A 16,758-nucleotide genomic window follows, 5' to 3' on the forward strand; every position below is an offset into this window, starting at 1 on the left:
TGTGAAAATCTCCTAGTAAATGTCAAAAGGTAAATAAGGTGGGATGCTGTACGCTGTGATTCCCTTGAAGCTGGAGATCTGGAGTCCCAGGCTACTTTGAAAGAAATATTGAGGCTTATGCTTATAGCTCACTTTCAGGTCACTGAAATATTGGAAATCAGCACAGAGCCGCCCCACTGCTTCACCCGTTGCCTATGTGGACACATAAGGACTTCACAGACATCTAAGACCATTTGAAGTGCATGCCTTTTAAAAGTAGTTATTATTAGCATATAACCTTAAAAAACATTGACCAGGTTTTTACTACAGTGTATAAGCGTTTTATAAAAAGAAATAGCTAATAAAAAATAGAAACCATAAATAATTATTTTAATATATAAGCCTATATTATAATAATTATAAAAAAACTAAACGTTAAATGCAATCACATGTGCACACCCAGCTCTCTATTGTTTTAGGGAGGTGTTTCTACCTGGCTTGACTGTCAGGAAAAACAGGAAGTAGGATATTGCAGGGCACTCGAATCAATGTTGTGACATTACAGTCGAAGTGGGCAGAAGGAAAATGGTGCAAAGCACTGTCAAATATAAAGTACTTCCAAGCGACGTACAAGATGTAAACGATAGCGACTTTGCAGAAGAGGAGGACGATGACGAAATTACTATACATTTTCAGTCGTAAGTTAAAAATGAAAGTAATCTTTGACGCCTGTTGTGCAAGTTACATTCGATTTAGCAACAGAATATGCTTATTTTCACGTGAAACGGATCTTCTCGTTACAGTATATTGTTGCTGCTTTCAGTGTGAGTGCTTAAATGTTGTGCAGTAGGTGCAAGTACCCCAGAGTGCAGTTTGGACGAGGGGGCGGTACGACACATTAGGCGGAACGACATGTGTCGCCCCGCCAACTTCAACTTTCATTGGTTCATGATTAGGAACAGCTTGTTAGTTTAGACAAGGGTTGAAACGAGGAAGTAGACAACAGCGACAATAAACAACATAATAACAATAAGAGAACGAACGAGGATAGTATATGGAAAGTTGCATTTAGTAGAAATGTCAATAATAAAGCAAAGTTTGGGTTCCTAGCAAACATTAAAGAAATACTTAAGCACGAACACAAACAGGGCTCTGGTTATATCAACGAGCTATCGCAGCGAAAGTGATACTAGTGCAGTGTATATGAAGAGCCTCCGTTTAAAAAAATTATATATTTTTATTACGTTATCATGTTTTTATTGTGTTAGTTAAGGCTTAAATACAGGTGCTGGTCATATAATTAGAATATCATCAAAAAGTTGATTTATTTCACTAATTCCATTCAAAACGTGAAACTTGTATATTATATTCATTCATTACACACAGACTGATATATTTCAAATGTTTATTTCTTTTAATTTGATGATTATAACTGACAGCTAATGAAAACCCCAAATTCAGTATCTCAGAAAATTAGAATATTACTTAAGACCAATACAAAGAAAGGATTTTTAGAAATGTTGGCCAACTGAAAAGTATGAACATAAAAAGTATGAGCATGTACAGCACTCAATACTTAGTTGGGGCTCCTTTTGCCTGAATTACTGCAGCAATGCGGCGTGGCATGGAGTCGATCAGTCTGTGGCACTGCTCAGGTGTTATGAGAGCCCAGGTTGCTCTGATAGTGGCCTTCAGCTCTTCTGCATTGTTGGGTCTGGCATATCGCATCTTCCTCTTCACAATACCCCATAGATTTTCTATGGGGTTAAGGTCAGGCGAGTTTGCTGGCCAATTAAGAACAGGGACACCATGGTCCTTAAACCAGGTACTGGTAGCTTTGGCACTGTGTGCAGGTGTAATGAGGCTGAAGCCGAATCAGAATCCATGTGCAGTCGTTTATTAAAATCCACAGCAAACAAATCCAAATCGATAGGCAGGTAGCGTAAACGTGAAACAGGCAGAGGGAAAATACCATAAAGCAGTCCAATCCAAACAACGTAACAAAGGGATGTGGCAGGAGACGTAAACCGAACAGGACAGGCAATGGTCATAACAGAGGAAACAAGGCAGATACAATAAACGCTTGGTAAGGCAGGATAAACTGGCAATACTTCGCAATGGGTAAATGGAAAGGCATGCTTAAATAGTCCAAGAACAGGAAGTAACCAGTGAGGCAGCGAGTGCGGTAGCCAGTCAATACTCGGGAGAGGGCTCCCTCTGCTGGCGTGGAGTTACAGAATCCCCACCCCTAGGAGCGACTCCTGGCGCTCGACGAGGACGTCCCCGTGGTCGTGGTGCTGGACGATTGGGTCTGGCTCGATGAAAATCCTCGATGAGTGATGGGTCCAGGATGTCGTCTGCGGCTACCCAAGATCTCTCCTCAGGCCCATACCCCTCCCAGTCCACCAAGTATTGGAGCTGACCCCCTCTTCGTCTAGAGTCCAACAACTCCCTGACCGCATATGCAGGAGCTCCGTCAATGTCCAGCGGTGGAGGTGGCTCTCGATTCTCGACATTGGGGTCAGCACCCGGGTGAACCGGTTTGAGGAGGGAAACATGGAAGGATGGAGAGACACGATAATTAACAGGAAGCTCTAATTGGTAGGTAACGTCATTAATCTGTCTTGTGATTTTAAATGGACCAACATACCTTGGGCTGAGCTTCCTGCTAGGTAGCCGCAACTTGAGGTTCCGTGTTGAGAGCCAGACCCTTTGTCCAGGTTGGTAGGGAGGATGTGGGCGACGTTGTCTATTGGCTTGTATCTCCTGATGCCTGACAGCTCTTTGCAGACGTAAGTGAGCACTATCCCACACCCTCTCACTCCGACGAAACCAGTCGTCAACTGCCGGTACGATAGAGGGTTCTCCTGACCACGGGAACATAGGGGGTTGGTACCCGAGTACACACTGAAACGGGGTTAGACCAGTGGACGAATGCCTTAAAGAGTTCTGCGCATATTCTGCCCATGGAAGAAACTCTGACCAACGGTGCTGTTCACGGGCACAATACGACCGTAGATACCTGCCAATCTCTTGGTTCAACCTTTCCACCTGGCCATTGGACTGGGGGTGATATCCAGATGTTAAGCTGATGTTAATGTCAATTTGACTGCAAAAAGACCGCCACACTTGTGAAGTGAATTGCGCACCTCTGTCTGAAACGATATCCTCAGGTATACCGTAAACTCTGAAGACATTTTGGAACAGGGCTAGAGCGGTTTCCATGGCAGTGGGAAGGGCTTTCATGGGTATTAGACGGCAAGCTTTTGAGAAGCGATCTATGATAACCAAGATTGTTGTGAATTCATTAGATGGGGGCAAATCAGTAACAAAGTCTATAGAAAGATGTGACCAAGGGCGATGAGGAATGGGCAATGGTCGTAACAAACCTGAAGGTAATTCTTTGGGCGTCTTGGACTGTGCACAAACGGAGCACGATTTAACATAATTAACCACATCTCTAACCATGGATGGCCACCAGAAAGAGTTTCGTGTGAGATGAAGAGTTCTTGAGATGCCTGGGTGTCCAGAGCACAGTGAGGCATGTACCCATTGCAAGACTCGTAACCGGAGAGTTTGAGGAACATAGTGTTTGTTGGGCGGACAACCTTGTGGAGCAGGCTCATTCTGTTGTTCTCTTTGAATTTCCTCCATCAAGTCCCATGAGATAGGTGCTATGATAACAGATGAGGGTAGAATAGACTCCGGCATGGGCTCCATGTAAGGAGCATCATATCTTCGTGACAAGGCGTCAGCCTTACTGTTCTTACTGCCAGGTCGGTAGGTAACTGTGAATTGGAAACGTGTGAAAAACAACGACCAGCGGGCTTGACGTGGGTTTAGTCTTTTGGCACTCTTGATATATTCAAGGTTTTTGTGATCAGTGATGACCTGAAACGGGTGAATGGCGCCTTCAAGCCAATGTCTCCACTCCTCGATTGCTGCTTTCATAGAGAGGAGCTCCTTATTCCCAACATCATAGTTGCGTTCTGCATCAGTAAGTTTTCTTGAAAAGTAAGCACACGGATAGAGCTTGCCTGGATGCCCATGGCGTTGAGAGAGCACTGCACCGATTCCACAATCAGAAGCGTCAACTTCAACGATAAATGGTAGATTAGGATCGGGATGTTTGAGAATAGGTGCTGTCGTGAAACTGTTCTTGAGATTAGTGAAGGCATTACTGGCATGTCCATTCCATTTGAGTTTTGAAGGTTTTCCTTTCAGCAGTGATGTCAATGGGGTCGCGATAATGCTATAATTACGTATAAAACGCCGGTAGAAGTTGGCAAACCCCAAGAAGCGTTGAAGTTCCTTGACCGTGGTTGGCTGGGGCCATTCAGTGACTGCTGTAATCTTAGAATTGTCCATTTCTACACCTTGGTGACTAATATTGTATCCTAGAAATGATGTTCGTTTGACATGGAATTCACATTTCTCTGCCTTTACGAAGAGTTGATTCTTTAGCAATCTAGAAAGCACGGTCTTGACATGGTTCTTGTGTTCACTTTCAGACTTGGAGTAAATCAGAATGTCATCAATATAAGCTACTACGTACTTGTTCAGGAGGTCTCTGAAGATCTCATTGATGAAAGATTGAAAGACAGCCGGTGCATTGGCTAATCCAAATGGCATAACTTGGTATTCGTAGTGCCCTCTGGTGGTCAGAAACGCAGTTTTCCACTCATCCCCCTCCTTTATTCTGATAAGGTTGTAGGCGTTCCTGAGGTCTAACTTTGTGTATATGGTTGCCTCTCGAAGTTGTTCTAGGGCAGCCGGTACTAGTGGTAGAGGATACGGAAACTTAACTGTAACATTGTTTAATCCTCTGTAATCAATGCAAGGTCGTAGTCCACCATCCCTCTTCTCCACGAAGAAGAAGCCGGCCGCTGCTGGAGATGTGGATGTTCTAATAAAACCATACTTGAGAGCTTCCTCTATGTAATCCTCCATTACCTGAGTTTCTGGGCGTGACAGGGGGTAAATCTTGCTTTTAGGAGGCATAGCGTTAGGCAGAAGGTCTATGGAACAATCCCCAAGACGATGAGGTGGAAGTAGGGTTGCTTGGGTTTTACTAAAAACTTCTTCGTACTCTTGGTAACAAGATGGCATAGTGACTGACTGTGACTCGGACTCAAGATTTTCCACACTAGTAGCTAAGCAAGGTTTGATGGCTGGGGCCTCAAGACAATGTGAATAACAGAAAGGAGACCAGTGTTTAATCTCACAATGATGCCAAGAAATGACTGGATCATGAACAGACAACCATGGGAATCCTAAAATGATTTCATGGCGTGGGGAGTCGATCACATAGAACGAGATGGTTTCGTGGTGAAAGAGTCCTATTTGCAGTCGCATAGGTAGAGTCTGCTGGGTAATCCCATCTCCAATGGGTTGGTTGTTAACGGCATTGATCTTGAGTGGTGGATCACAGGATTGTGTGGGAATGTTGTGCTGCTTGACGGTGTCTTGATGTATAAGATTTAGGGCGGACCCGGAGTCAATCATCGCTGTGAAAACAATAGGGCCATTATCAGTAGTAAACTGAACATTGATAGTGAGAGGCCTTGTGGAAGAAAGGGAAAAAATGTCAGCACTCACCCGGTTAGTTTGATTGGTGGACCTCCGTGCTTTCTGAGGACATATCGCATTGCGGTGACCTCCCTCTCCACAATAAAAGCAAAGGTTATGTACAAATCGACGTGACCTCTCCTCGGTGGTAAGTTTGGTGATTCCAAGTTGCATGGGTTCTGAGTCGGGTTGGTTATGAGGCATGAAAGAACTGGAAGCCAGTGAAGCTTGTGAGTTAGGAGTACTTCTGGAGAAGGGTAAATTGAATTTACGGGGGTTATTGCGTATAAGATTATCAATCTGGATTGCCAGTGTCACATACTCAGAAAATGATTGATCTTGTCCTTTACATGCAAGTTCTGCCTGTAGTTCCAAATTCAGGCTTCGTTGAAACACAGTCTTAAGTGCAACATCATTCCACCCGCTCTGAGCTGCAAGCGTTCTAAATTCAATGGCGAAATCCGCAGCTGTACGACAGCCTTGATTCATTTGCAAAAGTTGTGTTGAAGCATCCTGACCCCCCGCTGGATATTCAAACACCGCTTTAAGCTGCTTGATGAAATGAGAATATGATCTCTGAAACAAAGGGTCCGCTTCCCAGACCGCTGAGGCCCAGTCAATCGCTTTACCAGTTAGCAGAGACATCAGAAAAGCACATTTCTTCTCATCAGACTCAAAATCCTCCCCTTGATGATTAAAAAAAATTTCAACTTGCCGAAGAAATCCTTTACATTGCTCTGCTGAACCATCAAATTTATTGGGGATGGCAAGGCTTACCTTCTTGGCAGTGGTGGGGGGTAGCGATCTGATATAATGCGTGAGGTACTCATTGGCCACTTGTAGTTTGCTCAGTTGTTCTTGGTATGCCTGGAGGATCTCGCTTTGGTGAGCAAATGCCATCTGTAGATTAGAAACTTCTGCTGGATCCCCTGTTGGCGAAGTATTCTGTAATGAGGCTGAAGCCGAATCAGAATCCATGTGCAGTCGTTTATTAAAATCCACAGCAAACAAATCCAAATCGATAGGCAGGTAGCGTAAACGTGAAACAGGCAGAGGGAAAATACCATAAAGCAGTCCAATCCAAACAACGTAACAAAGGGATGTGGCAGGAGACGTAAACCGAACAGGACAGGCAATGGTCATAACAGAGGAAACAAGGCAGATACAATAAACGCTTGGTAAGGCAGGATAAACTGGCAATACTTCGCAATGGGTAAATGGAAAGGCATGCTTAAATAGTCCAAGAACAGGAAGTAACCAGTGAGGCAGCGAGTGCGGTAGCCAGTCAATACTCGGGAGAGGGCTCCCTCTGCTGGCGTGGAGTTACAGCAGGAGCCAAGTCCTGTTGGAAAATTAAATCTGCATCTCCATAAAGTTGGTCAAATTTTAGACATATTGTTTCTTGCGTAAAGAAAACACTGTACTAGTTCAAACAACAAGATCTTTATTTAATGACAACATTACCCTTGCAAGACGTTCAGCTGCTGTGTGTAAAATGAACTGCAATTCAGTCAAGATAGAAGGGGGTGAAGCCATGAGGTTTTACTGACAGTTTGAGCGTATCCAACCAGATTTAGTCACAAGCTCTTTTTAACCTTTCATTGGCTAGATATTTGTAAAACATGCAGACAGACGTAAAGGGTGACCAATAGCATTGAAAAAAAAACACCACCATAAAAGGGCACTTCAGAGTGTAAGGTTAAAAGGGCATGTGCTCTGCACAGGTTGAGCCCTATCTGTGCACGTGCCTGGTTAACAGGGGCATGTTCAAGCTGAAACCGGTGCGCAACGTTTTGCTACGGTTTCCGGGTTGAACGACACGTTTCATGGAAATGGTTTTCAACAATAGGGTTTGAAATACGTCAAGAATGTCGGCCCAATCAGCAGCAACATGTATATAACCCACGCGGTATTAAAGAGACAGCTCGCACAATCGGTCCAAGTAAAGTCGTTTAAATGTGTCCGCTGCAGCTCGGTATACGCAACAATTGAAGATATTAGAAGAGATGTATTTTGCAGTATTCAACACGTATTTATACCGATTTCACCAGGCTCCGAAAATTCTTCAAAAAGAACACAAAGAATGGCCTTCTCAGCTGCCATAGTTCAACTCTTGCGTCATCACAACAGGGTGTTCAACCGCACCACCGTTTCCGTTTAAAAAACGTTTTGCAACGTTTTGTAGGGGCTGAACGCAGCCCAGGATTTGTGTGTTCCTGTGGCACAGTGGTTAAGCAAAAGATCGTGGGTTCGATTCCATGAACACACAAACTGATGAAAACGTATAGCTTGGGTAAGCTATGGATTCTGCTAAATGCATAAATTTAAATGTGATTTTTTAATGCTTTACGGTTTTATAACAACACATAGCATACGGTCACAATGTTGTCAATAAATGTTTGTCCTTGCCTTAAATAGAAGTAATGTGAAAAAACGTGAACAAAACGTTTGAAACGTTTTGCATCACAAAGAAGGTGATGTTTTCTCCATTTTTTACAGATGTGTTATTTCCAAACATGCTGCAAAACCATTTTTACAGTTTCCAAATCATCCACGCACATGGATCTGTACCACATGACACTGTTTGTAAAATTACGGGCACAGTTTAATAGATAAAAAACATATTCTTCTCTGGTTTAAATGGTGGTGTTTGTTGGAGATAGTTGACATTTTCTAAAGTGGAAAAAACAAAGAACATTTTAATTTTATAGGTTAATAGGCACGTGTTATGAGCTGAGACGCTGTGGTATGAGCTGCGTCCGAAAGCATGTTGCCTTGCTGCCCTCCTGTCACACAATGACTTCGGAGGCAGTGTTTGTTAAGTAACTGGCTACGCCACATTAAATTGGTCATGGTAAACGTTAAAATATAAAGTTAAATAAATAGAAACAATTTTTACTCTCCTTGTACTGACATCATACTTCTCAAACCAATAAGCTGTAAAAGCATCACACTTCTCTATACCAATAAGCTCCTTCTTATCATCAACCAATGAAAGGTGAAGTGGCATGTCGCCCTCCCAAATGTGTTGCCCCGCCCCATCGTCCAGCCTGCACTCTGGGGCTAGCAGGTGCGCTGACGCGTTATACGGACGCAACGCTACAAACGATCCCTAGAGAAGCCGTCCCTCATGTGCTATAACGAGCCATTGATTATATTAGGACGTATAACAGGGCAGGCTATTGTGGTTTTACTAACAGGTTAAAAAATACTATACATTTTCAGTCGTAAGTTACAATATGAAAGTAATCTTTGTTTGACGCCTGTTGTGCACGTTACATTCGATTTAGCAACAGAATATGCTCATTTTCACGTGAAATGGATCTTCTCGTTACAGTATATTGTTGCTGCTTTCAGTGTGAGTGCTTAAATGTTGTGCAGCAGGTTATAAGGACGCAACGCTACAAACGATCCATTGGTTATATTAGAAATGCACATTTTGATTTAGTAATGATCTTTTCTCAGCCCATGCTCTACAATGTTACTTATGACCTATGACTTGTAATGTACTGTAGTCGACACATCAAAATGTGTTTGTCTTTTTGAAACGTGACAGACAAAAATTTGAACATTGTTGTATGAAAACCAGCAAAAAAATTACTTTTGGTTTGACAGAAAATATCTCTGCAAAATTAGATTTTTCAAATTTGTTAATTTGTATATCTTATTATATTATACAGGCCCTTAAATCAGCAAAGAGGGAGAAGAAAAAGGGACACTTATATCAGGGTCATGGTGGCCCTGATTCTTCTAGGAATAGTTTGTGGATTTATGGTGTATGAGTGGAATGGGCATTGGTCTGAAATTGAGGGACATCAGGACCATTACCAAAAGCCCAACATGACAAATGGGAACTCTGAGGAATATGAGCATGACCACCACTATATCCAAGAAATTGATAATGACGACAGTGACCATAATCACAAAGAGGGAGATGATCATCATAATCACCACAGTCACACCCATGAGCACAGTGAACCTCTGTTCCACCATGCTGCTATCATTACAGACTCAGGCAAGACCCCATTAGACTGTAGATGTAACCGTATAATAATAAAATAGTAATTAAAATATTATGTTTTATATATAATAATATTATAGTATTATTTCAGATGAAGAATATGTATTTATGTGTTTTGGAACATATCTTGATGATGTGTGTTGTGGTGATTTTACAGAAATCTGCTCTAGGATGGGTAAAGAGCTTCTGGAGGCGAGAGGAAATGTGGTAGATGCAGCGATTGCCGCTTTACTTTGCCTCGGAGTTGTCCACCCACACACTGCAGGATTGGGTCAGTTAAGCATTATTTCATTTTTGTACTTTTCTAGAAATCAAATATTTTATTGGTACAGTCTTGGTTAGCAAGATAAGTCCACTGCTATTTGATATACACAATTCATCAGTTTTTTTGTCCTTTTTAAACACTGATGTAATTTCCTGGGCTGAATACTTATCTTTCAATTACAAGAATACTCTTTTAGGCATAGTTCACCCAAAAATGAAAATTCTGTCATCGTTTACCCACCCTCAAGTTCTTCCAAACCTGCCTAAATTCCATTGTTCTCCTTAACACAAAGAAAGATATGGGAAGAATGTTTGAAGGCAAACAGTTCTGGGGCACTATTGACTTCCATAGTAGAAATGGTGCCCCAAAACTGTTTAGTTTCCCACATTCATCAATATGTCTTCTTTTGTGTTCAACAAAACAAAGACATTCCTACAATGTTGGAACAACTTGAGGGTGAGTAACTAATGACAGAATTTTATTTTTGGGTCAACTATCCTCTCAAGATAGTACAACGTATACGCATAATAAGATATACTCTTAGGGGCGGTTTCCCGAGCAAGCATTAGCTTAAGCCACAACTGGGCCTTTAGGATATTTAAATTGTGTTAAAAAACGTACTTTACAAAAAAATATTACTGGTGTGCATCTTGAGACAAAACAATCGCATTGATATATTTTAAGATATGCCAGTGTAAATTGTTTTCGTTTAAGACGCCTCTAACATTTCTGTTAGTCTGGGACTAGGTTTAAACCCTGTCTGGGAAACCGCCCCTTAAAGTTAAAATAGAAGAATATGAAGTTCTATCACATATCACAAAGAAAATTAGTCTCAGGACACAAAACACAACTCTATTTCCTCTCCCCAGAAAACCTTCTTTAGAAATATTTTAGCAATTTGTTTTCCAGTGCATATTGTCAGTCTTGAAAACTTTAGTTAGCCATGGATTTGCCTTTCACAAGGTTTTCTGAAAGGGCAAAATGTTGTAAACATTTTATCAAGGTTGCCGAATGATTCTTTTTCTTCTTTTCTTTAAGGTGGAGCGTTTTCAGCTATTTTGTACAACCACACTCTGAAATCATTTAAAGCAATACATGATACTTCTCAAAAATTGCCTGCTTATGCAGCTCCCTCGCTGTTGCAGGGCCTTAGATTATTACATTCTAACTACGGACATTTAGAATGGAGTGCACTTTTCGAAGGCGCTGCAAAACTTGCAAAAAATTTCAGTGTCGATGGAATCCTCTCCAGGGCTTTGGAAACCCACAAAGACAAAATACTCCATTCAAAATTGTGCGATGTGTTTTGCCATGCGGATGGCCGTGTGAAATCAGAGGGTGCAGATGTCACCAATGGGAAGCTATCGGAACTTTTGCTGAGCGTCGGGCAAAATGTCTCCCATTTCTCGGAAATGCTGGCCGTAAAATTGGCTCAAGACATTTCTGAAGCCGAGAGACCCGCTTTTCTTGCTGCTGCTCGGGCCGGGACTGGAGAAATCAATGAGCCCCTTATTGTGAAACAGGAGAAATACACCATTCTGTCAGCCGCCTCCCAGCTCACAGGCGGAATGGTATCCAGGATATTAGATACAGTCAGGGAGCGAAACCTCTCTTTTCAGAACGATGGAGAACTTAATGACACTGCCTCCTACAACGCTCTCTTAAATTTGGCAAATGAATTCTTCAACGCAAGTCAGAATCATTCTAACCTGAGAGAGCTATTGGCATTAAACACGTCATGCAGTCACATAGGGGTCCTTGATAGTCACAATAATTTTATAGTCATCTCTACCTCGCTCAACAGCACTTGGGGATCTGGGCAATACTTACCACAAAGTGGAGTAATTCTCAGTGATTTTACCGCAGACATCACTCAGCTGCCTTATTTTAGTTTTCCTCTAGTGGTGAAGATAGATGAGGAAGATGATGCAGATGATCATCACAGTGATGTTGGGCATGAAGAAGAGGAACATGAGATGCAGTTGGTTGCTGTGACTGGAGGTCTTTCTGCTCTGTTTCAGTCTGTGGTTATGATAAGGAACCTGCTTGACTTTGACTTGTCTGCTCGGGAAACTGTGAAGAGCCCTCTTCTCTATATAGAGCAGAGAGAGCCCAACTTTCTGTCTGGCTGCATGTCTGTTGTCACAAATAGCTTTGTGCTTTCAGAGGGAAATGGACAGCTACAGGAGGTGGGCGAATGTTCAGGACACTTTTTGTCTATGCTGCTGCAGCTGAAAGCAGGACATGTAGGAGTCTATGGAGCACCTACCACTGAGGTCCATGCTGATGGCATAGACTGAGGGAAAAACACCTCCGCACTGGGTATTAAACACATTCGTATTGCCAATGGTGAAACATGATCTAATATCCAATTACCGGTTTATTTCTTCACATACTATAATATAATGAAATGGCACTTAAAAACCCTGCTCGCAGCATTGAGGATAACGTCCGAATGTGTATTCATTGTTCTGCCGTTTCAAACTTCAAACTCTCTCTCCATGAGTGAAGACTGAAGAACTTTACCTTGAGTTTACAACTATACTCTTAAAAATAAAGGTGCAGTTACAGGTTCTTCACAGTGATGCCATATGTGACCCTGGACCACAAAACCAGTCTAAAGAGGCACGTGAACATTTGTAACATTAGTAATCACCAAATATACATTGAATGGGTCAAAATGATCTTTTATCGATTTTTCTTAAGTAAAGATCACGTTCCATGAAGATATTTTGTAAATTTCCTAGCTAAACTTTATTTTTGTGAGGATGCAGCAAAATTGCTAACAAAAATGGCAGGGAACATGCCTACAAACTGCCAGCTCTTTGGGAATTACCCACTCAAGTTTGATATCTATGTAAAGCTTAGAATTTCTGCTTTTGGGTTCATCTACTCTCCACAACGTCATTACAGCGGTAAGCCAATAGAGAGTGTTAAAACAAACCTGTTTCTTCTTAGCAACAGCCTGCTAGCGTCTCTGATTAACAACTTCAAAGGCAATTTTCTCAGTATTATGATTTTTTTTACCCTCAGATTCCAGAGTTTTAAATGGTCCTAATAAACCATACATCAATACAAAGCTTATTTATTCAGCTGTCAGATGATGTAAAAATCTCAATTTTGAAGACTGGTTTTGTTGTCCAGGGTCACATATACGAACCATTTTGGTTCAGTCAAATGTTTACAGAACTAGTTTTTAACTAACTTTTTATGATCCAATGAACCATTTTGCACTACAATGCACCTTTTGTGAAACAGAAAGGTTCTTTGAATGTTAAAGGGTGGAACCCTACAGTCAAAAATGGTTGTTCTATGGCATTGTGTAGCACCTTTAGTTTTGAGTGTACCAAAAATGTGAATGTATTTTTCAGTTGTTTAATGTCTACTGTTACCTTTTAAGATTTCGTGACCTTTAAAAAAATAACACATTTTCTTTAAATGCCCTTTTCTTTATTTTTTTATTATTTACAGTGACAACTTTTTAATTGATATTTTTCTGTTTGATCCTGTAAATTATAGACTATAAGGCAAATCGATAAAATGAGCAAAGGACTGCCACTTTGTTCCTCATGTCTCACAATCTGAATCCACTGTGAAATAATCCAGCAACCACCCATTCTTTTTTTAGAATCTGTCATAGTTGTTTAAAGCTGCATGTGTAAATGTTTGAATGTTCAAATACGTCTGTCCCTGTTTAAAATGCAGAGATGGCATAAGCATTTTTAGCTTTGTTCCTCGGGAAAGAATAAACACTGCGGTGTTATCAAAACATGGTTTTGTTTAAACAAAACATTGTTTTGTTTTTGCTGTTTGTTTAAGCAGTCTGATACAGCAATATTGTCTAAACCAGCTGCATCAGTTTGAGGCAGTACAATCTTACAAAGGTTTTTGGGAAACCTATTTTAAATAATCATTATCTTTTGCATTGTCTTTAATTAAAATTGAATTCTCTTTCATTTAGGTGACAATAATGGTGTAGAAATAATTATTTTCAAGTTTCCCAGTCATTAATACAAAAATACTGTAACACTTTAACGCAAGATGATGAATGCATAAAATAGTTTTTTTTTTTTGGAAGATTTCACTATGTACAGACTATTGAATGCACTGAATTTACAAAGCAAATGTATTAAAATAAAAAAATGACAAAACAAAATATTTTATGTATGTAAATCAACTATGGGTAGAATTGATTGTATTAAAATATATTATGGAACGTTTCCTGTTCCACCACTAAACTTGTGTCAGAGTTGTTGTTTGTCAGCTGAGCCGAGTGTTGCTCATTCTTTAGACTTTTATAATTGCTGGCACTTTTGGGCTCTCCGTGGCCACAAACTAATGCATATGCGTGTCTTGATTGCAGTAAAACATGCTACTCTGTTCTATTCCTTTGAATGCTGTTGGTTTGGTTGCTGTCAGTCTGAAATCCTGCTGAGCCACTTCCTTTGCAATACAGATTTTTATTATATCAAAACAGTTACTGCAGATGATTTTAATATCACATCCTAATTACACTGTGAATTGTGACACAGTTAAAGAACATTTTGTGAATTTAAAAGAGTAATTTCAACAGCTTTCATTAGCTTAGAAACCTTTACCTCAGTTATTTATATACTCTTCATTTACAATAGAAAACGAAACCCCATCTCACTGTTTCTCCCATCTCAGCGTGACATCTTTCATCCATTCAGACTGGAAAAATAGCTCAACAGCTTTTTAACACGTGACAGAGACTTGGGGACACAGAGTAGATACTTTCAGAATGTTAGGTTTGAGGATGGCTTGATTTGTTTGTGGATGTGGGTGGATGTGTTTTGCTAAATGAAATGTCTTTGTATAGTATGTGTCCCATTAGTGTCCCATTAATGTGCAGATGAATAATTACTATTATTATGAAGTCATTTGTAAATAAATATATGCTAAATATTCCTAATTCAGGCCATAGCATTCATTTATAAAAACGGATTATTGCTTTGTTTATGTTCAATAAAAGATTACGAGGCAGGCAGGCATAAATATGACCTCTTTTCAGAAGCTTGCCTCGCAATAGTAGAATGATGGTATCTATTTCATATCGCCTGGAGGAGCCAGACACCAGTGGTGGTACATTCAAGATGGTCAGCAATGCATTTTCCATACACTCTAAAAGATTTTACAGTGATTTTAATTGAAACACTTTGCACAAAAGTAATTGAGTAAATTTTAAAGCGGTGAAATCAAATATACTGTTTAAATTGTAAATGTAAGTAAAAAAAGTAAGTAAATGTAACTCAAATATTTATATTATAATTCACCAAAAATATTAAGTGTATATTAAATATATAATTTGTTAATTAAACTGCACGCTCAAAACAACAACAATGCCGTAGCTTGATGATGCTGTGAAGGAGCGTGGAATGATGGGACGTGCTGCCATCAATCAGACAGGAACGAGAAATCATGTTAGCAGATGAAGTAAAGTTTTATAATTCTTGCGAATAATTGTGGTCCATAAATAAGTTATTGCTCGAAACAAGTTAGTGGCTTGCTAGACACTACTTCCACATTTGTCCACGACACTGTTGTCATGCGGTCAGTAAAGGCGGTAACAAAGGGGAACGCAGATATGACGCCATTGACAGGCGACTGCACAGCCCCGTGTCACTGTTTAGAATGGCGATTTTCTCACGATTTACAAGTAGTTGGAAACATCTGAGATATTGTAAGTACTCAGTTGAACAAAATATATAACACTAGCTTAGTGGTTTTTTGATAGTTTACTGCAAAATTGTTACAAACTGCAGCTTTAAATACTTATTTTCTTTCATGAAATAAGATTAAATAATATGTGTACATGTTTTTGGAAATTAGCATTTGAGAAAACTGCTGGATTTTTAATAAAAAAATGTATATGTCCCACTTTAAAAATCAGTTTAATGATTTTAAAAGATTTTATTAAGTTAATATAACCATTTAGTTTTGTGATATTTACTAAGCGACATTAATTATTTTTTAGAGTGTATGATTCACGTCAGTTTGGTTAGGGAAAAATTATATAATCTGGAGATCATAGAGAGTAAAAATTTGTTTGCAAGATCAATAATGTAGCATTGTTTAGTAGTTAGGAATAGTGTTGAGGAACAAACTATGGAACCACAATAACGGGACACTAAAAATTCCAAATCATTTTCGAAAATTGAAAGTTCTCTAGTAGTGTTGTACTCTGTCTTTGGTCTCAGGCTTAGTGGTCTTTAGTGGGTCTCAGGCTTAGTGGATTTTATTTCAAGACCACAACTGTCGGTATTACACTAAATTGCTGGTGCATTGTCTGATTTATGTGTTAACATCATTCATGTGATTGGATGTAAGATTCTTCTGTTACTTTTGTTACTCTTAGTGCTGGTAAGAGAAGAATGGGGGATTGTCTTAAAGAAATCTGTCAACAAAATGAATACACACAAAGGCCCACAATATCCGAGATGTGATTGCAAAAAAGTATATTTGTATGAGATCTTGTTTTTTTATTTTATAACATCTGATGTGATGTTGATTTTGTATAATTATTCAATAAACCTTGAGTTAGTAAGTGACTTAACTTTTAGACACAATTAAACACAAGTTTTGTTCTATTTTGGCTAGTCCCAAACAAATGAACTTTTGTGCATTTCTGAGCACACACAGTTATTTTGGTATTGATTAAATAAAAAAAGCAATAAAACTAATTAAGTCACTGAATGTTTTGTTTTGTTGAAGGTCACAGACTTAAATTTATCTTTGGTATTTACCGTTTTTTTTCATGTTTAGTTGTTGGAATTTTTACCTGCACAAAAATTTTAATACGTTACAGTAGGTGGGTGATACAACATGGAACATAAAACATCATACACATAAATTTCTGCACAATAAATCACCCAAGTTACTTCTATTATTATTTTATTATGACTTT

At 39.7% G+C, this 16,758-nt stretch overlaps 1 protein-coding gene across 2 annotated transcripts; it reads left to right on the forward strand.

The window, feature by feature from the left end:
- Positions 1–516: 516 nt before the first annotated feature.
- si:ch73-337l15.2 (glutathione hydrolase 6) lies at positions 517–14,060 on the forward strand. 2 transcript variants are annotated; one of them, XM_057323730.1, is made up of 4 exons: positions 517–677; positions 9,228–9,562; positions 9,726–9,839; positions 10,872–14,060. In XM_057323730.1, exons 1-4 carry the CDS (start codon positions 565–567, stop codon positions 12,131–12,133), a joined length of 1,824 nt encoding a protein of 607 aa, XP_057179713.1. In that variant the 5' UTR covers positions 517–564; the 3' UTR covers positions 12,134–14,060. The 2 variants fall into 2 exon arrangements, with proteins under 2 accessions (XP_057179713.1, XP_057179722.1); XM_057323739.1 differs by lacking the exon at positions 517–677 and adding an exon at positions 8,767–8,774.
- Positions 14,061–16,758: the final 2,698 nt, after the last annotated feature.

The sequence above is a fragment of the Triplophysa rosa genome, linkage group LG2 (assembly GCF_024868665.1).
Source record: "Triplophysa rosa linkage group LG2, Trosa_1v2, whole genome shotgun sequence".
NCBI classification, from domain to species: Eukaryota; Metazoa; Chordata; class Actinopteri; order Cypriniformes; family Nemacheilidae; genus Triplophysa; species Triplophysa rosa.

Excerpts from the sequence above, each read along its gene's own strand:
- si:ch73-337l15.2 (XM_057323730.1), top strand. The coding sequence starts at position 565 with ATGGTGCAAAGCACTGTCAAATATAAAGTACTTCCAAGCGACGTACAA. Across the intron at positions 678-9,227 it reads ATTACTATACATTTTCAGTC|GCCCTTAAATCAGCAAAGAG; the intron begins GTAAGTTAAAAA and ends TATATTATACAG. Across the intron at positions 9,563-9,725 it reads TGCTATCATTACAGACTCAG|AAATCTGCTCTAGGATGGGT; the intron begins GCAAGACCCCAT and ends GTGATTTTACAG.